Source organism: Clinocottus analis, unplaced genomic scaffold (assembly GCF_023055335.1).
Source record: "Clinocottus analis isolate CAN_PGR_092001 unplaced genomic scaffold, fCliAna1.0.p SCAF_9, whole genome shotgun sequence".
In the NCBI taxonomy this organism is placed as follows: domain Eukaryota; kingdom Metazoa; phylum Chordata; class Actinopteri; order Perciformes; family Cottidae; genus Clinocottus; species Clinocottus analis.
Genome location: NW_027176251.1, coordinates 6,159,452 through 6,186,667, shown reverse-complemented (window position 1 = coordinate 6,186,667; position 27,216 = coordinate 6,159,452). Strand labels below are relative to the sequence as shown.

General features: G+C 40.6%; 3 protein-coding genes across 8 annotated transcripts; all 3 read right to left on the bottom strand.

Annotated features, from left to right (window-relative positions):
- Nucleotides 1–237: 237 nt before the first annotated feature.
- setdb1b (SET domain bifurcated histone lysine methyltransferase 1b) lies at nucleotides 238–12,195 on the bottom strand. 2 transcript variants are annotated; one of them, XM_068569199.1, is made up of 25 exons: nucleotides 12,097–12,195; nucleotides 10,860–11,063; nucleotides 9,258–9,424; nucleotides 9,120–9,163; nucleotides 8,412–8,523; nucleotides 8,146–8,316; nucleotides 7,814–8,015; nucleotides 7,501–7,574; nucleotides 7,187–7,377; nucleotides 6,980–7,109; nucleotides 6,379–6,835; nucleotides 5,810–5,926; nucleotides 5,317–5,581; nucleotides 4,420–4,681; nucleotides 4,047–4,137; nucleotides 3,847–3,963; nucleotides 3,537–3,706; nucleotides 3,160–3,384; nucleotides 2,841–3,011; nucleotides 2,335–2,465; nucleotides 2,102–2,121; nucleotides 1,852–1,970; nucleotides 1,468–1,724; nucleotides 1,279–1,367; nucleotides 238–558 (listed from the first exon to the last, which is right to left on the bottom strand). In XM_068569199.1, exons 1-25 carry the CDS (start codon nucleotides 12,123–12,125, stop codon nucleotides 441–443), a joined length of 3,933 nt encoding a protein of 1,310 aa, XP_068425300.1. In that variant the 5' UTR covers nucleotides 12,126–12,195; the 3' UTR covers nucleotides 238–440. The 2 variants fall into 2 exon arrangements, with proteins under 2 accessions (XP_068425300.1, XP_068425301.1); XM_068569200.1 differs by lacking the exon at nucleotides 12,097–12,195 and adding an exon at nucleotides 11,775–11,876.
- Nucleotides 12,196–13,953: 1,758 nt separating this feature from the next.
- Nucleotides 13,954–14,139, bottom strand: LOC137781143 (cortexin domain-containing 1 protein-like). The gene has a single exon (XM_068569726.1). The coding sequence runs from the start codon at nucleotides 14,137–14,139 to the stop codon at nucleotides 13,954–13,956; it is 186 nt and encodes a 61-aa protein (XP_068425827.1).
- A 2,906-nt stretch (nucleotides 14,140–17,045) lies between these two features.
- Nucleotides 17,046–26,430, bottom strand: arnt (aryl hydrocarbon receptor nuclear translocator). Of its 5 annotated transcripts, none has more exons than XM_068569734.1 (20): nucleotides 26,127–26,430; nucleotides 25,436–25,529; nucleotides 25,239–25,289; nucleotides 25,075–25,122; nucleotides 23,983–24,196; nucleotides 23,543–23,756; nucleotides 23,290–23,392; nucleotides 23,125–23,190; nucleotides 22,851–22,936; nucleotides 22,658–22,734; nucleotides 22,338–22,472; nucleotides 22,145–22,219; nucleotides 21,616–21,767; nucleotides 21,243–21,368; nucleotides 20,740–20,827; nucleotides 19,679–19,866; nucleotides 18,449–18,638; nucleotides 18,121–18,298; nucleotides 17,896–18,032; nucleotides 17,046–17,801 (listed from the first exon to the last, which is right to left on the bottom strand). In XM_068569734.1, exons 1-20 carry the CDS (start codon nucleotides 26,161–26,163, stop codon nucleotides 17,718–17,720), a joined length of 2,343 nt encoding a protein of 780 aa, XP_068425835.1. In that variant the 5' UTR covers nucleotides 26,164–26,430; the 3' UTR covers nucleotides 17,046–17,717. The 5 variants fall into 5 exon arrangements, with proteins under 5 accessions (XP_068425835.1, XP_068425837.1, XP_068425836.1 ...); XM_068569736.1 differs by having other exon boundaries at nucleotides 18,121–18,295; XM_068569735.1 differs by having other exon boundaries at nucleotides 21,243–21,365.
- Nucleotides 26,431–27,216: the final 786 nt, after the last annotated feature.

Genomic DNA, 27,216 nt, shown 5'->3' with positions numbered 1-27,216 from the left:
GCCTTTTTGGCATTAATATTTATACTAAATAAATAATGTGGTAAGACTTACATATATATTTATATGTATATTTAAATTATAGATTTGTCAACATACCTTTTTACTACAACTGTGATCGATCCCCCTTCATAGTCTTTCCCATAATAAAAAAAAAAGATTCACCTTGAATTAATACCATTTATCTTATTTCATGGCCTACTTTTCCCCCAAAAAATAACAAGCTGTGGAAGCGTTGACTCCTTGAAGAAAACTGCATTTTATTAAAATGTAAAGAAAAACATCATGGATAAAATGAGACGAAATCAGGACATAACAACAAAACAGCTGTAATAAAAGACAATAGTCAACTTAAAAATATACACCGGTAGGGTGCTAAAAGGGACGCTCCAAGGTTCCTACAGATACACAGTGAAGGCAACGAAGTCAATGGTGGCTGCAGATCACAGCAGTCTTCCTCGGCACTCGGTGGATCCGCAGCAGCAGAGCAGCACCTTCCCCTCCACACTGCCCACCTCGTAGTTGTAGTCCCAGGTCAGCTCTGTGCCGGCCCGGATCCGCCTGCACGAGCACACAAGCAGGTGAAGAGCTTCTCAATACGTTATGCAGGGTTATGTTGCAAATGTAGTGCAGTGATCACTGCATACATAATTGCCTTTTCCTAATACTGTTAATACTGTATAAACGCCGCAGAAAGCCTCCTGAGACAATAGACACTTAGGGGTGGCCTGTAATTCAATATGACAATGGAATAATATAGGGATGAAATGATAAGAGATATCATGATACACAATTGTGTGGTCAAAACTGATGATAGAAGCACATTCTAATTTCTCAGAGAGAATATAATTTGAAGATAGCAGTTTTGTTTTTAACATTACAACTTAGTTTGCCCAAATAATAAACTGGAATTCAACTGGCAACCTTCCAGTCACAACCTTTAAGCTCCATTTCGCCATGCATGTTAACATAGCCACTGTGTAGTCGTTTATCTATTTATCGCTAGAATTTCAATTGACATTTTTATACTGTTATATTTTGCAACAAAAAGGAGAAAATATTTAGCTTTTAATTAGTGAAGCATTTAATTAATGTACAAAAATGTACCATGTAGTCATTTCATATAGATTATTCGTTTAATTACCAGAGGACGTAATATATTGTGATAGTGTGTTATCAAGATATGAGATGACCAATATCAGGATTTAAGATTTTAAACATTTGGCCTCTGCATAATCTGTGACCAACCGTTTCAAAATTCAAATTTGTTTCAAAACTCACTTGCTGGCAAAGAACGCCACCCAGGGAAACCTCAAGTCGTGCGTGTCAACGAACACATTCTGGACAAAAAGGTTTGGACTACAGCTGTGCTGCAATACAAAGAGCAGATAGATACGACCAAATCAAATATATACACATCGGAACATAATCAATGGTTACAAACTGAGATCTTTCAGAGTACACACTTACATTGAGGTAACGCCCAAGGTTTCCTTCCAACTTGGCATCAATGATGTAGCAGGACTCTTCGCCGTCGAAGAACAGGCGGGTGTTTTTGTGAGCATTGTCCCCACCTCCTCCAGTCTGACCCTGCTGTCCAGTTTTCCCTGCATGACCTCCTGGCCCTCCCGCGCCTCCAGCTGTACCCGTTTTCACCATCATCCCGTGGCCGCTTTTGAGAGCGATGCCACGTGTTGATTTCACTGCTACCTGCTTCTTAGTCACACCTGAACCAGAACAGCAACAACAGGAGCGAGCAAGACAGGAAAGTGAAAACAGTCAAAAGCATGAAGTGCATCAGTGTCGTGTCAATTCAAGTATTTTGTCCTCCTGTCTCCCTTTTCTTCTTCTCACCCAGGGTCACTTTCTCTCTCTCCTTGTTGTCATCAGATCCAGAGCTGATGGTCTGAACCTCATCGCTGTCAGAGAGAGTCATCACTTCCTGCTTCTTCCCCGCTTCTGACTTCACTTGACTGCAAGAAACACAAAACTATTCTTAAAAGCAATGCAACTTTAGGTGAGGTTAATGATCACAGAGTCGCCGAATTATTGTTCAAATGATGTTTAAAACTATGTTTTTTCGAGTATACAATTTAGAACATACCTCTTGCCGTCTCCGGATTCCTATGATGGAAACATAGAAAATTGAGGGTTATTGATTGTTGTGCGAGCAATCCTCTTACAAAAAATAACAAATTTAAGATAAGAGTTGTAATGAGCAGAAACAGAAGAATTGTGTTTATATTTCTGTGTGGGACATTGCAATTATTTTAAAAAGGCTTTGCACACAGAGCTTAAATCCATGACACGTTATTCCTACATCGCCTCTTTACTCACCTTCTTTATCCCCTGGCTGGTGAGCCAGGAAGCCACTTTGCTTTTGCCCGTCTCTTCGGGCATGGACGGTGGCTTATCGTCATCAGTTCCTCTGGCAGACGCGTTCAATCCATCCTTACTGTCTTGACTCCCTGGGGCAGGAAGGAGAGGTGCGACGTGAAAAGACAAAACACAAATCTTCCAAACACGTCTTTAGATTCAAGGCAGAGGAAACAATGTAGATATTCCCCAAAATAGGAAAGTATTGAGAAAGATAGCGACATACAGTACAATGTCAAGACATAAGCTTTAACTTTGGCATTCACACTAGGCCTACAACTTAAATGCAATTGTTTTGGATTAGGGTGAGTCTTAAGTAATGTATTGTATTTGCTAATTTACTCAGTAATTATGTACCAAACTATTTCTTTACCTTTAATGGATGCTATAATTTAACCTTTGAAGAAGCATAAATTCTTAAATGTCTAATCCTCCTCCCGAACCTCATGAAGATGCCACCAGCTCACCTTCCTTGTTGCCTTTGACCTGACCACGTGTGGTGTAACTCCTCCACACAGAGCTGGAGCTGAAATAGTTCTCCTTCACAAACGTGTCATCTGAACTGTCACTTTGCTCTTCGCTCTTTGAATCCTTGTCATCGTCTTCATTGCTGTCCCCTGATGAGCTTGGGTTTTGGGCTGTGACAGATCAAAAATACATAAATAAATACAGTACAACGCTTAAAAATCATGTGGAGAAGGAAGAGGTTAAAATGACAGCCGGGGTCAAAAGAAGAAAAAGAAAAATCAAGATGGGATCATGTTGATCTCTCACCTTTGGACTCACCCTTTTTGATTGGTTTCCCAGCAGTGTTCGCCGATACTAAAGCCGATGGTTGGATTTTTAATCTCGACATGTCCACACCGCTCCCCTCGCTATCCGAACAGTGAGCCTCACTCTCATAACCCTCTTTGAAGTTCTCCACACTCTCTATGTGGTCCAGATTGGCGAAATACTCATCACCCATCTCTAGGCCTTCTCTGTCAGCAAAGTCGTCGGTCAAGATTTTACCTGGCAAAGTGGAAGAAAAAGGGAGAGAGAAAAAAAAAAATCAAGTCTTCTGCTGTATTGCAATGAATAAACGGATGAAGATGTCTGCATGTGCTTCGGTTTTCCATGATGTATCCGTCTGTATCTACTTAAAAGTCTGTTCCATTCCTCACCAGCATAAATGCAGACAAAAGAGCCCTTGGCCACGTCGTCCAGACAGCGGATGCCCCAGCCTTTGTTCTGGGTCTTGAAGAGCTGGAGGCGCACTTGCAGGCCATGTTGCACCAACCGGTTGGTGCACATATGACTGCAGCATTTGCACCGCTTGTTACACTCGTAGATCCTGAGAGAGAATGCAGGAAAGGAAACAAAATAGAACAGAAGGAAGGCAAAATGATGGGCAATGAGATTAGACAACCAAAATAGCAATTATATTAAAAAGTAATTATCGCTCTGTAGAGTGTGATATCCAAAATGTCTCACCCCGTTGGGAGGCACTCCTCTAATCGTTTGTGCAAAAACCCAGCATTTGGGTTGATCTGTGCGCCCGGTGTACAACCAGTAGCCTGAAGGGTCAGCTGGTGGCAAGAGCATTTGGACCTGTAACAAGTATGCAAAGATGTGTTCAAAATATTAAAAGTGGGAGAAATTATGAAAAACAATGTATCAATAATTTCACTAACTTGTCGCGGCAGCCGTCGGTGCAATCGCATCCAACCAGGAAGTCTGGACTGGCGTTGATGTATACTCCATCTTCAGGAATACGCTCTTTACCTTGAAGAGAAGAGACGACGAATTAGCGTATTCCACATATTCCATCTTTCAAAGGAGACAGGGGAGCAAAACAGCTGCATGACTCGGTCATTATTTCTCAATCCGCTAAACTTCTGCTGACTCAACTGACGCCGACTGAAGTGACATCATTTGAGGCAATTTATCAGACTTTGTATAACTCTCTGGAGCCACAAAACGCTTACTATTTTTTCCACATACACACTTGTTCCAAGCACAAGCCCCATGGATCTTCCTTTATTAACATCTTAAAGTGATTCTTACTGTAAGCTACTTCAGGAGGCGGGGTGGAATCAATCTCGTTGACGCAGGAGAGTGGGATGTCCTCTTTTCCACTCGTGATGTCGGGAATGTAATAGAATGGCCGCTGCGGCTGAAATGGTCGGTCCACGAGCACATAAGGGTCGAGACAGAACATCTCTAAGAATATAAAATCACAGCGTGTCTGGAAGAGGTAGTGCTGGATCTCTGCCATGTTGCGCAGGCAAAGCCCACACGGAGCCTTGTAGATCACATGGAAGGACATCTGAGGGGTGGACAAGCAGAAGACAAGAATTTCTGTTGAATGAATAGGTTCTTGATAGCACCGCTGGGTGAAAACACTTTGTTTATCTCTTCTTTTTTTTTGGGTGGCATTTTTCTATCTACAAAGCACACGAGGGTCAACAATATCAATGCTGAGACCAAACAAAAAACTAATATGAGTCTTTGTCATTTCCTGGCGTATTTTATTAGCTTACCGTGTCAGACTACTACCAGCTCTCATTTTGCATTTACGATTCACTTACCGTTTCTGACTCGCCACTTTAAATTAAATGACAGCATTTCTTCTCGTAGTCTCGAGGGCGCATCGGAAAACATGGAAATGGATTTTCACTCTTCTGGGCGACGAATATAGTATTATTATTAGTAACTTAGTATACTAGAAGAGTGAAACTTTCTTTTCCAAGTTTCTATACTTTTACAGATACGAGTGAGTTTGCCAAATATTGTGCAAACTTTGGCTGTGACAAGTCCCTATGGACCATAGGCAAACCTACGCCCTTGGTTTAACCTCAAGGATAATAAAGGAAAACTGGATAGCTGAAGATTAGGGGGAAACTTTCTCAGGGTTAGGCCTCGTATTTTCACTGCACTACTGTAATCTTCCTTTAAGTTTACCTTGCGGTTGACTTTCCGTCTTCCCGTCATGCGTCTGAAGTCGTAAAGTAAAGGTGTGAGGAGGGGGTTCTTTCCTCGGTGCATGTCAGACTTTGCAGGTCGGACACGATTCAGACATGCGGGCTGACAAGTGTGTGCAAGGTAGAAAATGCGGTCCGTCGGGGCACGGTATGAGGGCTGGTGAGGGACGGTGGCCATCGTGTGGGTCACAGGAGGGGGTGCGGCAGCCAGAGTGGGCAGTCTCTGATACGACAAAAGTCTTGCACTATGGATTGACAAAAAATAACAACACAGAAGCAGACGAGTTAACATTAAATATCTAAGATGAGATCACTTTCAAAAGCGCAATATATTTTTTTTATGTCACATTGGGGATTGACTCTCTTTAGGGGGCAAAGTGGCCGTTTGAGGAACTGCAGTTTTTGTCACTATTCCATCAGCTTTATTTGATGCTAAGAAGCAACTTATGAGACCAAATATAACGCGGACTCACCTAGTGAGGTCGCTGGGAACGGGAGAAAGAGCTTGCATCATGATTTTCGAGGCATGAGTGCCTCCCACCCCTGGGACAAATGGAGAAGTACTCTTCTTTGCCATCTGATGTTTATTGCTTGAAGACAGCAAGGAGAGAAATGACAGTCAGTCAATATCAAGTATTCACTTCCTGAAATAAATAAATAAAATATATTTTGGATTCATTCTTTCTGTGCTGCCCGGTACTAAAGGACCCGGTGGTTTGGGACCACGGTTGTAGACCAATTCCTATTATCAATCTGTATTTGCCAGTTTAAATCATCAATGATCAGCAAAATCTGATCAGGGAACTCTAAAAGCTATTGTATATATGCTGCCTTTTTTCTTTTTGGATGATCCGTTTTATGGCCCGTTGCACTACTACTAATTTTTCTTAGAGACTGTCCTCAGGTAAGATGGTTACATCTTTGAAATTATCAAAAACTGAATTGATCCTCTGCTTTAACTTTTCTATGAAAAGTATACATACACCTTCAAGCAAACTTCCTTCAGTAGTGTTATTGTGATAGTTCAGTCAGCATCACTTACTCAACACGTGGAGGCTGAATCGGCTGTTGAATTTGTTGAATTTGTTGGAATTGTTGGAATTGTTGGAATTGTTGAATTGGTTGAATTTGTTGAATTTGTTGGATTTGTTGGATTTGTTGGATTTGTTGGATTGGTTGAATTTGTTGGATTGGTTGAATTTGTTGGATTGGTTGAATTTGTTGGATTTGTTGGATGGGTTGAATATTTTGGATGGGTTGAATATTTTGGATTTGTTGAATTTGTTGGATTTGTTGAATTTGTTGGATTTGTTGGGGCTGTTGGATTTGTTGGGGCTGTTGGGGCTGTTGGGGCTGTTGGGGCTGTTGGGGCGGGGGACGCTGTTGTTGTGGTGTCTGTGGCGACTGGCTGGGTGAGCCTTGCAGCGTTTTGACGGGAGAGGCTCCAAGATGCCCATCACTGGTGTATTGAACTACTGGACCTTTACTCCTCATCACCCCTGGAGATCAAAATGAACAACAAGAGATACATTGAAAATCAAGTGACTTAAATCAAACATGAGTGTGGTAAAGCATGGTTTTACCGAAAACCACAGTGGTTCTAATTAGGCAATTTGGCGAGATGGCAAGAATATTAACGTTACCCATGTTAGGTCGTGACCTCTGCTGGCCAGCCAGCTTCTTCTCTTGGGTATTGGCCGAGGTCATCTTCAGGTTAAACATTGGCTCCAACCGGGTAGAGCCTCTATAAATCCACTCACTCCTCTTGTCATCCTGATTAACACAAAACAACAAGAGGTTTGCTCTCCCTTCTGAAGGCGGGCTAACGAGGTGAATGTTTTTTTACGTACCAAAAAGAGGATCTTGACCAAGCTTCCATCCACCTCTTCCACTTTGCTCTTCCACCAGGTTCCCTCCCACTCGGTCTTGATGATCTGACCAACCTTTAGGAGCACCATTGGCCTGCTAGGATATGCAGTGATGTACTCCTCAATGAAGTCGCGACACGATGCATCTTCTATGTCCTCCCAGGTACGCTTTACTGTAAAAACAAGAATAATCTAAATATCTCAAACTCTGCCGCCGCATCTGAGTAATAGGTTGAATTTACTATGTTTTTACAGATTATAAGACAGAAGGAGAACATGGAGAAATAGCCACTTGCATGGTCTGCAAACTGGGTGGAGGTCAGGTAGTGTCACATATGAAGCATAGCCATCATCAAAGAAGATCAAAAACCTGAAACACAAGGAACAAAAGATATTAACTAGAGTCTGACTCATTCACGTGTCACATATAAATCAGTTTGTTTAATATAAAATGTCATTATATAGTTTGAACCACCAATGAGCAATGACACTGTAAAAAGTCACACTGACATATCTTGGTCTCAATCCTTTACTAACAACATTTAAGGGACTACTAAAAATGCTGATGTTACATCTTAGTGTACACGTTCTTTAGCTTTGTCTGCCCACCTCATACGATTCTTGTTGTTTGGCATCTCTGCTACTATTCCAGCATAGAGCCAAACCAGAGTGCCGTCCTTGTACTTGGCGACAACACGAGCTCCGACGTACAGAATCTCCAGTGTGGGGTTATACTCGAAAGCCACATGATTTCCAGACAGCAGACTCTTTCCTTTATCAAACTTCACTTTATACTTTAGTATACCGTTCCCTGAATACAGACAGAGGGTGTGTTGCATTAAACACAGCAAATCAGGAAAATTAAAACATAGAAAACAAACAATCAATAATATTTAAAAATAATAATAATATCTATATATAAAATGTTTATAGGAACACACCGACAGGGCTGGTAGCAACAAGGACGCCTTTGTGCCAGGTCTTGGTGCGTTTCTTTCCCAAAATCATCATCCCGACTCTCAGCTCATCTTCTGTCGCGTTTGGATTCGGCTGGGTCATGGACTGAGACTGAATTTGGGATACAAACACGGCTGGTACTGAAGCATGAATACCTGGAGGGTAGAACAAGCCACACATACGATTAGCATCACATATACTTATCATATTAGGTATGATGCATTACCTGAGAAAATATATGTTTGCTCACCTGACTGTGGAGATCGAAGCAGTGGAGCACCTGGTGAGGGCTTACTGACCATTTGGACCAACTTATGCACCTGCTGAGATGTTTTCTGTAGTGCTGTGGAGGCCTCATTTAACTGGTGAATAAACAACATATACATCATCTGCATCTGCATATACTGTGATGCAGCGCCATAGATCATTACATCATTATGGCGCCGCGGATGGCAGCCTTGGTACTGCGTACTCAGATACTGTTTCATACAGTCACTAAATGTTTATACTCTTCCCTATTCTATTTTGTTGCCCTTGGGTTTTTTGGTTTATTTGTCTGTTTATTTGTACGCTAAAAGCAAAGAGTCAAGTTTCTTGCACATGTATACATAGATGGCATCATTTATCAATCTACAGTATTTTTTAGAAAATAAGTTGGCAAGGTTATCAAACATCCATCCATCCATTCATTATCTTAACCGCTTATCCTCATTAGGGTCGCGGGGCGCTGGAACCGATCCTAGCTGTCAAGGGGCGAAGGCAGGGTACACCCTGGACAAGTCGCCAGTCCATCACAGGGCAAGTTATCAAACACTTAAGATTAAAATAGGGAAGACCAAAAAGGCTTGAAGTGAAAAACAAAACAGTGTTTCAACTCATTTTAGCTCTCAATCAGACAGCCCACATCAAATATTTTGCATTCAGCAGTGTTATTACAGATCATTTCTATTGTTCTTACCGTTGGATCTTTGCAAGGTGTGCCAGGCTTCTTTGGAGGAACCACTGAAACATCATAAAGAACAGAAGAAACTTAACAACCTGATTGTTTTTATGTTGTAGTAGAAATGAAATTGCAACTAAAAGAAGCAGGACTTACAACAGCCAACAGCAATGACATCATCGTCATCATCATCGTCTATCTCGATGACCTCAGAGGACAGCAAGCCTCCTCCACCACCCTCCTCCTCTGAGCTGCTCTCTTGATAAACGAGACCGCTCTTGTGGTAAGTTGCCTTCACAAGCTTCTCACACTCTAATATGGACCTGAGGAACAGTCGGGAGAAAAAACGTGAGCCCATTAGATACAGTTCCCTCTACATTCATTCAGTAACAGACGATTTAAAGATATTTGTAGTGACCTAGCGACGCTTAGCCTTGTGTTAAATATGAACAATTAATACTGTGGATGTGCGACAGCGCAGACAGACAGCTCCTGTCTGAACTTTAAATTTGCACACTTATTTATATCAGTTTTCTTAATATAGTCAAAAAGAACATGTACAAACGGTATGATAACTGCGACTCTGCATGAATATACCAGCAAATTACAGGTTGTTGTGCTGTTTGTAAAATGTTAACATTTCCTCACACCTTACACACAAAAAAATGACTCTAATCACTTTTGCACATTAAAATTTAGAAAGTTGGGCAAAAGAGAATATTGGTTTGGCATTAGTTCAAAGTGTTTGGAAATAACCTTAGTTGCAGTATTGGCATCTTTATCAGGAGATGCTTTCGTTCTCTCATTTCCTGTCATCCTGCTACTGGCATTATCAAATAAAGGAATACAATGACCATGGTCACATATTACACCCACGAATTCTTATCTGTTTCACAGAAAATGTGAAAATAATTAGACTGTGCTCTACAAAATGAATTTACGTAATGCAATATGTGGTTTCCCAAAACTTTTTTTAATTTTTATTTCGTTTCAATAATGAAAAGTTTAACAGGAACACATTGTAATACTGTGGAGCACGAGCAGAGCCACTGTCATCCATTATGTTTTGTTAGAGAATTGTTGGTCCGTTGTCCCTTCACTCTGTAAATGCTACCTGCTATATTTTCTAGTTATACAGGAGCGGATTGGTACAGCTGGCATCAATACAATAATCCACAATTTCGTAAATTGTTGTATAGACTAGCCCAAAGCACAAGTGCCGTCAAAGAATCTGCCAGTTCTGGCCAGTGTTTCTGTATGTATTGGCTTTTTAATCCACGGCCCCTTTTAGCTAAAGCCTCATGCTGCCTTGAATCTTTCAAATCAAAAGGTGCACATTCACAAAGTTGTAGGACAATAACGCACATAGTTCAAATGCTAGCAAACAATAGATATATAAAAATATAAATACAGAAGAAATGTAGAAATATTGTAAATGGGTTAAAATAACTACATAATACTACTAAACATTTTTACATTAAAGTTGTTTACTGGTGTTAGTAAAATACAGCATAATATATGTACATTTTGGGTAGCAATATTGTATCGATATATGAATAATCTAATAATATTGCAATTAGGGATGTCACGATTAAACTTGTATCAAAATTGGTTGTATAGGTCTCAGAGGTAACACTACAGGGGACATAAATAAGCTTTTTTTCTCATTTTTTTCAAATTTGTGTTAACCCTTATAGACATTAACACACACTGTAAATAAATAAACACACTTTGGGGAAAGCCTCATGTCGTACTAACTTGTTGGCATCGTTGAGAAGACTGCCTGTCCTCGCCTCCTCTTCTTCTTTCTGTTCCACCCATTCCTTGAGCTCTGTCAGCTGAGCCTTTTTCTTCTGCACAATCTCACTCTTCTCGACTGCTTCATCAATCCACTTCTTCAGCTCATCTAGAGAAATGCCCAGCTCTTCCTCCATGGTAGAGTCCCAGCCGTCCACTTCCATTCTTGGGAGGGGAAAAAAACAAAAGACACGTAAATTAAAAAACCCACACATTAGGCTTCTATTTCTCACTCATTAAGTATTAAGTACATTCATTTATTTTATAACCTTATGAAGAGCATGTCCTAATATGTTTTTATTTTACACATTTAAAGAGTTTGATCTGATTCAAAATCCTGAACGACAAGTCATTGTTTAGACACTAATATGATTATCTCGCAGACCTTTTCATCCACATTATTTTCATAATGAGGACTCATAACATATGTTGTTGTAACCCTGTATGTAATCTCTGCAAAGACTCGTTAAAAATGCTTCGTGACATCAGTCAACGTATTAAAATCCAAGAATAAACGTTACTGCATTCTTGATTTCTGACGTGCTGCATCGTGACATTTAAAGCATCAACGCGTGCAACGCAGACTGAGATCGTGGACAGAGTTGGGCTGTGATTAAAAACCTCGCACACGAGACGAGGTCACATGTGTAACGTTACAAACCGGCTTCAGTCTGACTTCCATCTGTTGACGTTAGCTTTGTTTACCCAGAGACAACTAAAACCATGTAGAGTTGGTACTAATGTAGCACGCGGCTTCACAATAACAATAGGCAGCGATAAAGTAAGCTTGAAGCAGCTGCAATGGTCTGACTAGGACAATAATGCATATTGGCCTCACTGGTCAGCACAACACGGAGCAGTTTGGAAAAACCTAACCTTTGCTAAATATTAGTCTCGTTCATTTAACTGAGATAACATCCGATTCAATCCCGGCAGACAAACTGGCTGTTAATTTAACCCACAATAACTCCACGGATACTTTCATGAGACAAGTCTCGTCAAACAAAACCGTTAAAAGACAAACTGAAGCTTGTTACAAGAGAGACTAGGCTAGCTCGTTAGCTTAGCATTGTCATGGAGAAAGTCTCATATTGACAAACTGGAGCCGGTGAAATAAAACAGCATTGTGTACTCCGGAGCTGTTCTCAGACACTCACTCGGCGATGAACTTAATTCAGAGACAGCAATAAAAACTCACCCATCGCTGATTTCCATCCTGCCATCCATAAGCTTAGCTAGCTAATGCTACTAGCTAACCACAATAAGGAGCGCGTGCATTGCCTCCCGGGGTAACCAGGGAGGGCGGAGGGATAGCGCGCTGTTTGGTACAATGACACCACCCATGCGGGTTGTCCAGGTATATAAAAACGCTCACCTGAGCCACATGACGCTTGCTGTGCACATTGAGGACGGAGAAATCGTCATTACTGCATTAATGCAATATGTGGGACATTAAGTAGAAATTAAGATTATTTATTGATTGACCCTTTTAAACACACTTTGTATATTCTGACGAATAGGCTTAAATAATGACGAGAAGTGTAAAACAAGATTCCAGACGTATCGTTCAACTATCTTGCACAAAATACACTTAAAAGAGATTTGGCCATGAATTAATTAACAATTCATGGATGTCATTGCGGAGTTTCTGAATGATACAAAGATGTATTCGCATTTATTCGATAATTATAGGAGCAGAAGGTGTCATTTTGAGGCTTTAATGCGTTTAATGATTAATACATGATCATAAAAGTGTTACCTTTTAAAGCAAATTTACAAAACGTTGCAAGTAGAAAATCCACATCTGACTGAAAGAAAAAAGGTGCGTTTTGGGCAGTTCTCTGACTCTTTTTTTTTTTTTTTTTTTTGCATTATTCCTGTTCATTAGTTTTAATTAATGTTAATCAGTAATCACTCACATTCACCACTTGAGGGTGCACAAGAATATTCTCTCCAGATTCCTTCTTGACTCTGCTTATTATTATGAATATGCCTTTATTGAAAGACTTACCTTTGTTGAACTACCAACACATGATAAACACAAAAGGGTTTATTTAATTTGTTCAATAACCAGTATCTTGCATGAAAGTTTGTGCAAAATATCCAAAACATTGTGTGACAGAATTTGAGGCAAAGAGCAAAACATCTGTTTTGCATTATATGTACATCATTGAGAACTTTGAAACATCTGTGCACCATTAGTGTGGAGGGGAAGGCATTTTCCTCTCTCTTTATCAAACAGCTATTCACAATGTACATTCTGGTATGCTGAATAAATCCCACTTCATCTCCTGGAGTCAGCCTCTCTGTTTAGTACAAGTCAAAAGTATGAAACAATGAGAATGGGGCTGGTGGTCTCTTGGTGAGATATGCTTTTTTTGTAAGGTCATGGAATTGTACATCTGATTAAATGCGCAGGCAGAGATCAGCATTTGTTGATGAATAGTCAAATGCTGCCTACCAGTTGAGCTAAGTAAACACAACACTATATGTATTTTATTTTGATTTTCAATATATTAATGTTTCAATATGGACCTGCAGGCATACGTCTATCATACTAAAAAGGCCTACGGACTAAATCAATATTTAATTACATTTCCAGATTTGTGTTGAACATATTTAATCACATATAGACCATACAGCACTCACAGTTGTCATTTTAAATAATTACATTTCAACAATTAAATTATTTACAAAAGAAAATTGCTTCATCTGTGAGTTTTCTAAAACTCACATCTCATATTTGTAAACCATACATATATTGTTATTCATATGCATTTACAACACTATATATTGATTATATTTTGAAATATATATATAGCATACTTACATTATTTGCAGTTGTTGGATGCTGCTGGTAGACTCTTGTTTTTTCTTTTACAAAATTGTGATTTAATTTTGTTAAAAAAGTTGAGAAAGTGGAAGACAAAACTCCACCAGACTGATTGTCATAAAATAAGTCTAAAAATATTCTTTGGCTGGAGGCAATTCATTTGTGATATCCCATGAGAGGAGTTTGAATAGATGGCTTTAAAGGCTTTCATTTGTAGGTCCATCACTCCTCTGTTTGTGCCTCCTGGTATGTCGCGACAGAGATATTACTGTAAGGGTCGAGCACCATCTGACCGCAGCGAACTATGGTCACCAACAAGAAGAAGCAGAGCAGGAAAAAGAAGAAGAGAGCAAAACCAAGATCCACATCCACATCCACCCTGGACACAGAAACGACCGGCGGGTCCATGTTGACAAATCCACAAAGAAAACAAATAAAGTATTGATTCCTCTGGCGTTACCTCATCCGTTTACTTCCCTCTTGTTGGAACTAGTTAATCATCAAAAATCAAGTATATTTTGATTTAAATGGGTCAAGCAGCTCCTTTGTTGATGCTAAAACACAATCCATCAAGCTGCCGCAGTTTTAAACTAAGAAACCAACTCTTATTCGATTGTGTCTGAATTCGACAATCCATTCCTCTGTCTTGCTCTGTTTTCTTTTCTCCTCACATTGACACCTACTGTCCTCCCAAAGACGACACACGGCGCCCCATTTGGCACCCGGGTCCTCCATGAATAGTTAATAAGGAGTTTGGTAACGACCAGGCCGTTCCTGAGATTAGGACACCCATGCATCTGTGTGGTCCTTTCAGGAGACGAGAACTTAACAGGACATGACGCCTTAACGGGAGTCACTGGATCCCTGGTGAGTAAATGGAATGGACACATGACAACACGTCAGACACATGTCTATACGAGACCTTTTGAAGCTTAATAAAGAAAAAGGGGTGTGCAGATTAAGAGGCTCGGTCTATACTGAATCAATCAGTTTAACCTATCACACATGCACAATTATAAAAAATGTATGGTCTACAAGTTGTGGATAAAGTAAGAGTACAGAGTGTTCAAGATACGGAAAGGTTAAGGAAGAGAAAGAGGATATGACGCCTTGGTAACAATCCACTTGAGGAGTTGGAATCTGATCCTGACCAAAAAAATGCAGATTGCTTGTATTCTGATGCCACTACAAACACACACACACACACACTAAGAGTAAAGTGACTCTCTGCAAACACCTGTGAGAAGAGTGTGTTGAGGGGGTTCTCGCAAAACAAGGTTTACAGCACAAGATGTCACTCAAGTGCATCTAAAACAGAGCACAGGAAACCTATCTTAGACCTCTACTAGAAATTAATGCCATCCGTTTTCACCCCCAGGCTGATGAGAGGGGACAGGATGACGGAGGAAACTGATCCCAGGAGATACCCACAGTTCTCTTGAGTCTTCACTGATATACAATAGAGAACGAAAACAGATACAGTCTAATTAAAGCAAAGATGGCCTTTGTTTCTTCCCCAATAAAGAACTTAAAGCGGTTTAAAGTAAGTGAATACATGCATGGATGAGACAAAAAAACAGCCTTGACCTGCATTTGTGTGATCAGGAGACTTCCAGAACAGCTATCAGGAGCTTCACAGGTAATACACGACTTTGTAATTAAGGATTGAATGATGCGGTGTGTGGACTAACTCTGCTCTGACCTGTAAGAAGCATGTGCAGTTTAAAACAGTCAAACTTCTTTACTTTCAACAATTTAATACAAAAACCAAACATTTATTTATCTCGTTTAACATTTCATATACATTATATTTATAGATTTGTGTTTTTATGAGTGATAAAAGTTCACATCATTGAAAAAGAAAACCTGGATACAAAGGAATCAATAACAAAGACAACACAGTCACCAACATATCATCCTCTTGAAGATGAAAACTTGAGAATTATCAACATTTGTTTACATATGATTACAAATGATGTAATTGTAAGTGTACGTGTTTCACACAGACAATGCAAAACTTTAATAAAAAGGGTCAAATTCAAACTAATTCCACAAATTATTGTAGAAGCAGCTTTCATCACACAACATTCTTCTACAATATAAACAAACACCCCCAAAAAATGATTGTAAAACACAGTTAATTGGACCTTGTTGGCGAAGATCAACATGTTTGTCACAAACAAGAGGAAAACACTTTGAGGGCATTCTCACTAAACAGTCATTATTTTCAGCTCAGTTTATTCCATTTTAATCCTGAATACCATGATCAAACGATTCATTAAATACCAATCAGAATAGGGCGATAGAGAGTTCATTAGTTTCAAAATAACAATAAATCCAACATTACTACCATAGCTCTCCATTTTAGAATAAGAATAATCAAGGGACACATTTGACAACAAATAAAGAATGGCTTTAAAAGTACTCAATTCCTGCTTGTTAATTATTGCTGTGATTTCCTTTTCTTTATATTTCTTTTACAAAAGGAGTACAAAAAGCCTATACTTGGTACAGGGTAATGCAGGACAACACAAAGAAGATTATCAAGCAAGTCAGAGACCCTAGGACTGTGTTACAGTTGATGATACTGTATGCATCCATTTTACATACATACACATTAATACTGTATATATATGATTCTGTAGGCAAAGAAAAATAGATTGTATACATTTCCAACAGGCACCTAGACAAACAGTATGTAGCAATTGTTAACACTGTACGTCTGTTGGAGGACATCATTTAATAAGGAAAAAAAAACATGTGTTCCTCAAGCGAAAACACAAAATAATTAAATGTATAGGCGAAGCCACCAAGGTATATAGAAAACTGTGTTAAGTACAAATCTACACATTGTAGAAGTGCTCCATTGACATGCAGAGACATGCTGTGGATTTAAAACTGTGAGCGAGGTTAGCACAGGCAGTGGTAGTTTGCGTGACACAGCTGAGAATTACAACAACAAAACAAATCACCAAAGCTGTACACTCCTGCAAATTCCTGAGAGTTTAAATCAACGATTGGAGTGATTGGTCTACATGCTAAAAAAGGGTAAAACAGCAAAAGACACTCTTCATCAACGCCTGAGAAAAACTAGGAACATTTCAGAACAAAAGGCTGTTGTGTGTGTGCTTTAACTTCCTGTGTATTTTTACAAGAGTTTTCTTTAGTCTATTCAAGTGTGTGTGTGTGTGTGTGTGTGTATATGTGTATGTGTATATATATATATATATATATATATATATATATATATATATATATATATATATATATATATATATATATATATATATATATATATATATACACACACACTCGCTGGAATATTTGTGGTTATTCGTGTCATTCGCACTAAAGAGGAGCAGTTGCTTATCTCCATGGAATAAGTTCTTTCCACCATCCACCATGGAAGAAGTAACCACTTCTGCTTTGCACATGTTGTGGCTCTCCCACAAACTTCAGAACATTGACCACGCTTGTGTTTGCGTCCATAATATTATCCGTACTGTACACAGCCCGGTGAATTTCAGACTCCTCCAGGAACTGCGTCTGACGCTTCCAGCGCTACTTGAGGCTGATCAGTAGCCAGTTTGCTGACCTGTTGGCTCTGATCGGTGCCAGCATCTCAAGGCCGATAGGCTTTCGCGACAGTGGCATGCAAATTGTTCACGTTACATTTGCATCTTTGCATTTGGTGTGAACGCAGCCTTACAATGGTTGTAATATTTGTAAAACAATTGTCTTATTGTCAGTAGCAAATCCTTGATTTTCCTACACTTTATATCTGCAGTCAGATATATCATTCCTTCTTTAAATGGCTTGCAACAGTGCAATTTAAGCCATGCATAGCAAGAGAAGAGTGCTTCTCTCAGGAGCAGGAAGAAAAGAGGAGCAGAAAAGCTATACGAGCCATACAGTATAAGGAAGAGTGAGGGCAAAAAGACTCAAGAAGACAAAAGGGGTGGCCCAGCTGAGAAGTATTGACCGGGTCACTGGTCAAACGCGGGGTACATGGGAATCTCAAAGTCATCACCGTTGAAGTTGGCAGGCTGGTCCAGCATAGACAACACATCCTGAATCGGATTAAGAGACGTTTATTAATTGAGTGACAGAGAAAGGGAGAAAAAGGTGCTTGAGAGAGAGAGAGATTCGGCTTGTTTCACTCACAGGAAAAATGTCTTGCTGGTTGCCCTGCGCATGAGGATGCTGCTCTGCGTTACTCTGCGAGTGCTGCTGGCCTTGCCACTGGGGCCACACTGCCTCTGCTGCTCGAGACGGGAACTGCGGCCCGGACCGAGAGCCATCTGGGATGAAGCACAGCAGGGTGAGATGATGCACCAGAAGAACGCAGAGAGAGACACACAGGTTCACGGATACAAGCACACAACCTACCATAACCATTGCCGTTGAGGCTGGCATGTGCATTAATGGGCGGGTAGTTTGCATTGTTGGTTTGGGTGGGAGCAGCACCTGTAGGCATCTGGACAAAAGAGTTGGAAGAGCCACCGCCAAATCCTACCATGGGCGCAAACTGTGGAGACATGGTCTTTGCAGCTTGTGGAGCCACCTGCTGGTTAGAATTGGAAAAGTAACTCAATTTAGTTACCATGTAAATAAGTGATGATCAATAACTAGGACAAACCATAAAAAGTCTCATTTGTGAAGAAAGATCAACTAAACATATCATCAAAGGGTAATGAATTTTGTTGTACTGACTTACCTGGTTATTAAATTGTGGTCCGAGTCCAGCAGCAGCTCCAGGCCATCCTCCTGCTGGTCCTCCATGAAGGGGGCTGCCAGTGCTGGAGGGGGTGACCGACTGCGGGGCGCCATTCTGACGAGACATCTGAGCCAGCATCTGCCCTGCCGAGTGGGCTGGCTGTGGCATCTGTGGAGTCATGTTGACTGGCCTGCAGACAAAAGTATAGGGAGTGCGAACTATGTAACCTGAATATCAACTACTGCGAGAAAATAACATAAATGATACATTTTAAAACTTTGTTGACATAATCTTCAAAAATAAAATCTGATGAAAACCCAGTATGTATTAAAGATTAGCAGCAATTAAAGAAATCCTATTCAAAGTCAGCATAGCAGTGAGTAAATACTTGAAGGATACTACAACTGCTTTTAGGAATGCATTCTGAAGGGACCATCATCTTTAGCATCTGCACCAACTTAGCACACATTGGGGGAGTCTTTATCCTTGTAAACCCTTTATGTGGTAGACTCACATTTGAGGGAAATGGGAGTTGTCCCATCTGTTGTTGTTCGCACAAACCAATATCATACAAAGAAGTTCCCCCACTAGCTCTGCCTCGAGACATAAATGTGTCAATTCACCCATGTTCTGAATAGCAAGGAGTCACTGTGGCTGTTAAATAGTTTACAGTAGATAACCACCCCATTGTCTTCAGATCGTAAATTTAGTACACCACTAACTGAGTTTGACACAGTAATTCGAAGTTAAATCTGGGCAGTTCACAAAGAAAAGAAGAGAAAAATGTTGTGCATTGGAGGCAGTTGTTGCCAATGTTGGACTTGCATGTATAGAGCAGCCAATAGGAACGCCTCTCTCTGAAATGACCCGTGACTGGCCAAGTATCCCGTCACGCGCTACATTTTCTAAAGCCTGAAAACAGAGCCAAGTGGAGGTGCAGAAGTCTAGTTTTCTTTAAGACCACTTGAATTACAATATGCTAAATGGTTATTGAGGATTTGCAGGTTAAATAATATAAACTAATTAGACTTCAAGATAACAGGATAAGAACTATAGATATGCTCCTGCTTTCTGTGACGTGCCATGTTTGTTAATTTGTGGTAATTAATAATAACTGTCTGAAAGAGTGCCAAGAAAGGGATTAGATTAAAAATAACCTTCAGGTTTAAGATCTGGTGCACATGAAACCACATGCTCAGAAATGTACACACGCTGAAGACCTATTCCTACCTGTATGCATCATTGGAACGACCAGCAGCGAAGCTATTGGCTGGGGGGTAGATCTGTGTGGTGGGAGTAGAGGTCGAGGGCAGGCCTTTGGTCTGATCTGGGCCTTGGAAAAGGGAGGGGTACAGCTCTGGCTTCTCAAGGCTCTTGCTGTGGTCGGGACCTGCTGCAATCACTGGCTGCACCGGCATCTGAGGACCACCAAAATAATCAGTTTCTTTCTGTAATTAATCTAAAGACATTCATAATAGAGAAAGGAGCCTGAAATCATGGTAGCCAGTGACATAACTCCTGATCTCAAAATAGTTTGTAAATTTGTTTGTTGGCTGAAACCACAGATTTGTCTTTACAATATAACAACTTCTACTCTTACTGGGTAGACAGAAGCAGCAGTCCTAATATTAGAAAAACTGAGTAAATAAGGAGGACATAACATATGGCATAAAGTAAATATTAAGTGCTCTGCCATCGGCAAGTGGTTGAGTAGAATACTGTGTTGCTCGTCGTAACCACTACTGGCACAGTTCCAGAGCAGTTTAACTGACATTTTGTTAAATCTCTGTCGAGGCGAATATTTACATGATTCTATAATTTACTCTCCATATAACTTGTTGTACTACCATCTGTAGGCCCTGTAGCTTTTGTGATTGTTATGAGACAGTGTGTGCAGAAAGGAGTGAGTGCTCAATAGAGAGATGCATTTCATAACGCATAGCAGAAAAGAGTGACTAAAATAGCTTAATATCTGTCTTCTTTAGCAAAGGAAAACAGTTTTCAAAGTCCATGACAAACACAGTGTTTTGTTCAACGGTGAGCTGACTGATTAGGTTTGCCAGGTTTTCCATTTAATTCAAGCATGAACAATAAGCAGCCGTGATAATGGGTCTCTCTCAACATCCGGCTCCGTTTTCCTCCAAAGCAAATAATCAACATCCTGCCACAAAAATGCCGGACCAAGGGGACTAGGGGACAAAGGACCTAAGAGGAACAGGGCGCAATCTATGCTGCAATCAAACTGGACATGTACTGTACATTCATGTGTCCCCACACGTGCATGGCCTAACCTGTGAGAGGGTGATTGGTCCTGCCTCATAGAGACCGTCTCTGGCTCCACCTCCCTCCAGCTCAGCCTGCTGCTGCTGCTGCAACTGCCTGAAAAGGGAAACACAGAAGGACAGAGAGACGGTCTAAAATAGCCTCATTTCCATTTCCATGCCCCTCCACTGTTGAGTGAGAAGCCCGAACACCTGCTGACAAAATAGCACTCAACCCGCCACCGGTCACCATGGCAACATAAAAGAGAAATGAGGAGAGAAGAGTAAGACAGTGACAGGAAAGGTCTGTTATAGAAAACTACTTACTATGAGACATGCTTCTTATTAGAAAACAGCACTACTTTTCTAAACACTACAGGGGCAAATACAGTGGAGAAGAATCACCCACAGAAGGAAATGACAACTAAAAACAGAAGACGGCAGTTTGCTAGAAACAGCTGTAGTTTCCCATGAAGAAACAGCCCTTGTTCTCCCATGCAGGGGGAGGATTGTCAGGCCAGGCCTGGTCTCACCTGGCAGCCACCTGCCCAGGGCTGAGCATTACAGGAGGGCAGTTTGGACTGCTCTGACCCAGGGAGGGGGGCAGCGCACCCACTGGGGAGGAGATGGGTGGGAGGGGGTCCTGAGTTGAGTTTCTACTGTCCCACAATCAGAGATGGGTGCAGAGGAGAGGTGTAGGGAGAGAGTGATCAGTGTGTGGTGTAATAAAAGGGGTTGTGGTCAGGGCGTAAGAGGAACTGGGGATGGAGGGTGATACGCAAGCATTCAGCATTGCTTTCACAAAAGTCACAGGTCAAAACGTCAATGGTTTCATTATGTACCGCATTTGATTGTGTAACCGTGTGACATAAGTATCAGTATTGGTAAAATCTGTGGGTGACTCACTTGACATTGACGTTTGTACAGATGATATACTCAATCTCCTCTGAAAACGGGTTCTGGAAGGTGAAGGAGCTGGTTCTCATCCAGATCCATTCTCTCGATTTGGAGCGAAACCGAAACATCACCGACAGCACTTGGCCCTTCAGCTTCACCACCTGTGGGCAAAAATTCAGGACACCAAACAGTCACAATCTGGTATTTTCATAATCAATGCACACAATAAGCAAAGTTATATGGAGATATCAGGTTACACAGGTAGTCAGGTTCTTTCGAGAGAGGGAGCAGTTTTCTTTCCAGCATAAATGTCTCCGAATTGTACCGATAGTACATTTTTTAGCTGGAAAAATGTGTCTGACTCAGGCTTAGAGGCCTCTTTGGTCAGTTTTAGTCTGACTTTGAATTACTCTAATCTGTATTCATCTTTTCTTTCATTCTTGTATGTGCATTTAAACCAATTAATGTGGTTGTACAAACACAAGAGACAAACAGAAATAAAGTCCTCAAAAAGCTGCACATGTCCAGATTGTCCTACCTGTTGGAAGCTGTCTCTTAGTAAGCCCTGGTCTTCAGAGTAGGCAAACTCGAGAATGTTCTTCCCCAATAATTCCTGCAACACACAGCAGAGAATAAAACCCTGATAAGTTAAGAAGACATTAACGGCAACTTCTGACACAAAAGGTTGTTCGAGGATGCCACCTGACATTTCCACAAGCAGAGAGTCTTACCTGTGGCTGGTAGCCGACAGCTGCCATGCAGCGGTGGTCCACAAAGGTGAACATGCCCTGACAGTTATGGCGTGAGATGAACTCCACTGGAACACTAATACTGTTGACGTCTGTATCACCAGGGCAACAAGTTACCTAAAGAAAGGGAAAAGATTTGAGCACGATTACTAAAGCGTGAAGGATGCAAGCTAACGCCACAGTGCTAAAGGATCAAAACCACATTGTGCATGAATCACATTCATTTAAATTCCTTATATTTTCAATTTACTTAAGTGATAAATAATATTAATATAGATAGATATATATTTTTTTCATCATACCTGTAATCGCCCAATTGCAACGAGACAGTAGCGACTTCCCTGAGTGTTGTCTGATTCATCGTCAGTTAATGATACTCCTAAAACAAACACGCAAATTTGTTAGGAATAACTCATAAAAGAGATTTAGCATCATTTACAGGGTCTAGTCAAATAAGCTACATATGGCTAACCATAGTAAAATTACTAATTTTACCTGAAGGGGGCCAGGACTTGATGTATCCTGTACAGTGGACCACTACATACTGCGGCTCTCCTTCTTTAGCAACACCCAAACCATTCCTGAGGAAAAAGGAAGAAATTATAAAATATACACTTAAACAAATAAATCAGTCTCAAACTGTGCCAGTGGTAAAATTGTGCTAACGTGCATTTTATTGCTACTAGGCTACGCATGTTTATTTCTGCAGTGCAATCACAACTCCATTTTAAAAAACTAAAAGTAAAAGAAACCGTTTGGTTGTGGTCACCTATTTCTATTCCTCAGGAAGTTCAGTCTGTTCATGGACAACGGTTCCACTGGACAAGAGCCACACCTGCAAATAAACACGGGCCACAACATGAACAACTTATACAACAGGAGATATATCAACATAAATGATGAACTGGATCACTAAATGTAGTTTGAGTCACACCTCATTCTGCAGATGAACGATCGACGGGCTCCCATACTCATTCTCGATGATGCCTGCTGACCTTCTTTCTTTACTGTTCCTGTCTTCAAGTCCAACATCCTCCCTTTAATGGTAAACAAAGAATAGACACCATCAAGGGTGTAATGAGTGGTCATGTGTCAACATATCTTTATTTACAAAGACATTCTGGGAAGTAATAGATATAACAAATCTTCTACTGTCTGCATATTTAGTGTCAGCGTATGCCGTGTACCTGTGTTATTATTCTCGGCAGTAGAGAGCTGCTCTCTGAGCTTTTCTGTATCATCCGGGTGGAGCTGATCGTACAGGGAGGAGCCCAGCCATTCAGACTGTGCCTGGTTGAGCACGGGTGTCAGGGAGTCAGAGACGTAAACAATGCGGCCAGTCTCGCATGAGACCACAAACAGGAAGCCGTCGGCTGCCTCTAAAATGAGGTGCTTCAGTTCCTATAGACAGATGGCAGCAAATTTTAGGCACAAAAGGCTCACCTACAGTAACTGCATATTTAGATTTATATATATTCTTTTCTGTTTTAACATTACAAAACTAGATTACACCAGCAACGTCAAAGACTGCGAGTGAAAATAGTGACAGCTCTCCAGCTACCCTGTGAGAAAACTAAGAAGAGGTATTCACACCTCAATTTCTACATTTCTCTCACACAGCTCATACCTGGTCAGTGAGAAAGGAAGGTTTGTACGACCCATCCGAGTTAGTACTGCCACTTCCCCTTAGAGACTTCATATGGGACACAGCCATTCGCAGGATAGTTAGTTTGTCTGGCTTCCTTGCGAGTGCACTGCAGGTGGGCACCATGTCTGACAATTCTGTGATGTAGGCGGTCATCTTGTTCCGCCTTCGCCTCTCAATCTCACTGTGGTTCTCCCTGAAGCGAGGAAATGACGAAGGAAGAGGTAGACAGGATAGGAGGGATCGAGATGGGGAAAACAGATGGGCAGGTGGACAACATGGAGTAGAGTTTAGAGTTAATGCTACAATGTAAGTATGCCAACTAGGAGAAAGAGGTGAGAATGAGAGAAGGTGAAATAAATAATGGTTACACAAAACTATAAATCAATTATCTGTAAAAAAAAAAGTTAAAAAAAAGTATAGTGATAAAACAAGAGTCTGGCCTTTTGGGCCAGTTGGTGACAAAAGAGAGGTAGTGCAGAGAGAGAACGACCACTTAGATCTCCTGAGAGGGGGAAAAAAAGAAAGAGGAAAGTTGCTCAAGAAAAAGGGATTACCAAAGTGAAAAAAGTCCCCGAGTCACACACAGCGTAGCAGTTAGTGACATATAAAACAGTGGTGGGCTGAAAAAGCCAACAAGCTGCCTGGGGTAAAGAAGCATAACATTCTGACGGGCACAAAAATAGACGCATAGAGCGGCGAAACATACCAGTCATTTTGTGCTGTCAAAATAACGATGTGCTGGAGTCGCACCAGGACAAGATAGTATTTGAACAGTGCATTCAATATTGATATGGATACAAGCAGGAGAGGGAGCCTTCTACAGTGGTACAGACCATACCTGGCTTGTTTTTCCTTATCTGCAAAACTCTGATCTTCTTCCAAAAGCCTGGAAATGAAACCAACCCACTAAAACACAAGCCCAAAAATCCCTACCAAAATAAAAATAAGTGTAGGAGTAAAAAAAAAAAGTATTGAAAAGCAGATGAGTGCAGCATGGGGGTACCTGTTGTATAAATAATGTTGCACCCCTACACACCCTTCACACATGCATCGCTTGATTCGTCCTCCTACCTGGCAAAGCGCTCTTTGTCATTGCCGCCTCCTGATTCATCGTCACACCTGAGGAAAATCAGAGAAAACATTGATTGTTATGGCAGCAGCCTCGACAATCCAAACACTTGATGGACCTCATCTTGCTTTATGACAGAACAATCAGAAACAAGAGACAAATTAACCTGAACAACTTGTTTCCTTCGTCATCATCATCGTCGTCATCAAAGTCTGGCCTGTCAAAAGGAGAAATGAGACGCATATCAAACAAATATTCTCACAATAATGTTGACCTAGTGTCAAAAACTAAACTAAACCAGTCAGCAAATTAAAAATACCAGCACAGAAATTACCAATAACACACATACAAACACACACTTACGCAGCTCTTCTTTTGTTGGCCCCTTTTGGTACAACAGCCCCGCCACTTCCTTGGGTTCCACTTGCCCCCAGACCCAGATTTGGGTCTGTTAACTCTATAAATAACACAGAGGCACGGAGAGAAGACATGTAGCAGTGATGACAGGTGACTTCCTCTTGAGCCTCGAGCTTTCAAAGAGAAACTAAACCATGTTACTGAAGCACAAACACACACTGGCAGTACCGCACGCAACTGACATTGGAATAATTCACAACCTGTGTGTTCAACATTAAGTTAGCTCCACGTCAACTATCCGTGATTAGCGTTTGTAGATTGAAGAGAGCAAAGACAACCAGGACACTAAGCTACTGTCGAAGCTAAACGTAGCATCTCGTTCCAGATATAAATCTGGACCTAAATACAAACGCATGGACCGAGCTAACCAACCGCAGCTTGGTTGTCAGGTGACTCGGATAAGTGCCTTTTTAACCTTAACTCATTTAGACTTGCAAAACTATCACATAGTTATTTTAAGTCAGCGAGAAGCCAATGTTAGCGAGCTTTAGCTGCTAAGCTAGCACTTAGCCGCCGCTGTCACGCAACCTTTAGGAAACTGTCCTCGTTGGCTCTAAAACCTTCTTTCTCGCAACTCAGGAACAATTGCACAACACTATACGACTAAACAATCACAGTGACTTTTAAAGCTTTTTACCTGTGTTTGAAGAGGACATGTCCGTCTGAAATAACATAAACAAACAACTTCAGCTGCCGAAAAAAAAAAAGATTTCCCCCAAAACCCTTCACCCCTCCTCTTGTTAGCTGGGTGAAGGCTAACAAGTGGCCAGTTGAAGTCCTCACGTGCGCGCCTTTGCTTTGTGTTATAAACGCACAAGGACCTAACACACTGACAAAAGGGAAGATTTCACTTGACCAATTCCTGTTTTTCTCGGTTTAAATCCCCCTTTTCTATCCAAGATGGCGCTTCAGGCTACAGAGCAGAAGCTGTCTACTCTTTTCTTTTCTTCGCTTCCTATTGGACGTCAAGAGTCAGATACAAATGACGTCACACGTTGGGAAATCCGTGTTTTGCTTCGCCCCTCTGACAGCGGAGGAACCTGCAGACCTGTAAAATAAATACATCAATAAATACGTCCCCAGTTCCAGTAACTAGTCAACAAGCAACTCGAGTATCGTACTAAATAACAATTTACAAGGTTTACGTATTAGTATTTCAATGTTGTGCTACTTTATAATTTATATTAAATATTCCACTTCTGACTTCACTTTTGATACTAAAGTATTGAGTTAATGTGCTCTTCAATTATATACTAAAATGCTACTTGTCATGACTGACCTGTTGTAAATGTGGATATGATTTGATCTACTCTATGTAGTATTAATTTACAATATGTTATTAGCTCATTATATGTTTTGTATGGAGAATAGTATCTGCTCAAATAATGCAGTGGAGTAAAAAGGTCAATATTTCGAGTTAAAGTAAAACATATATTCCAGTAAAGCACAGATATCTCAAAATTGAAAGAACAGCAGTTGAATAAATGCATTGGGTTTTCACCGAAGAAGTACATAAGTCATTTTAAATGTGAGAGGTCTGATTATTAGGGCTATTGTCTTGAGTGAATACATTAATACAATTAACAGGATGACTTGAGATGATTTAAAAACTCTTTAAAATGTTTTGATGTATTTTAACATTAAGCCAGATGTAATTTCAATTAAATGTTCTAATGTTTTTGTTTTATTTACTGGCAATTATAAATGTAAAGTATTTACTGACATGA

Bases quoted from the DNA above. Each gene is read 5' to 3' on its own strand.
- setdb1b (XM_068569199.1), bottom strand. From the start codon at position 12,125: ATGGATGGCAGGATGGAAATCAGCGATGG. The intron at 7,110-7,186 runs GTACGTAAAAAA...TGTGTTAATCAG, and splicing joins TGGTCAAGATCCTCTTTTTG to GATGACAAGAGGAGTGAGTG. The intron at 5,927-6,378 runs GTAAGTGATGCT...GCTGTCTTCAAG, and splicing joins ATTCAGCCTCCACGTGTTGA to CAATAAACATCAGATGGCAA.
- LOC137781143 (XM_068569726.1), bottom strand. From the start codon at position 14,139: ATGGACCCGCCGGTCGTTTCTGTGTCCAGGGTGGATGTGGATGTGGAT.
- arnt (XM_068569734.1), bottom strand. From the start codon at position 26,163: ATGTTATTTCAGACGGACATGTCCTCTTCAAACACAG. The intron at 23,191-23,289 runs GTGTGACTCAAA...GTTTATTTGCAG, and splicing joins TCGTTCATCTGCAGAATGAG to GTGTGGCTCTTGTCCAGTGG. The intron at 22,937-23,124 runs GTGACCACAACC...CTTTTTCCTCAG, and splicing joins TTCCTGAGGAATAGAAATAG to GAATGGTTTGGGTGTTGCTA.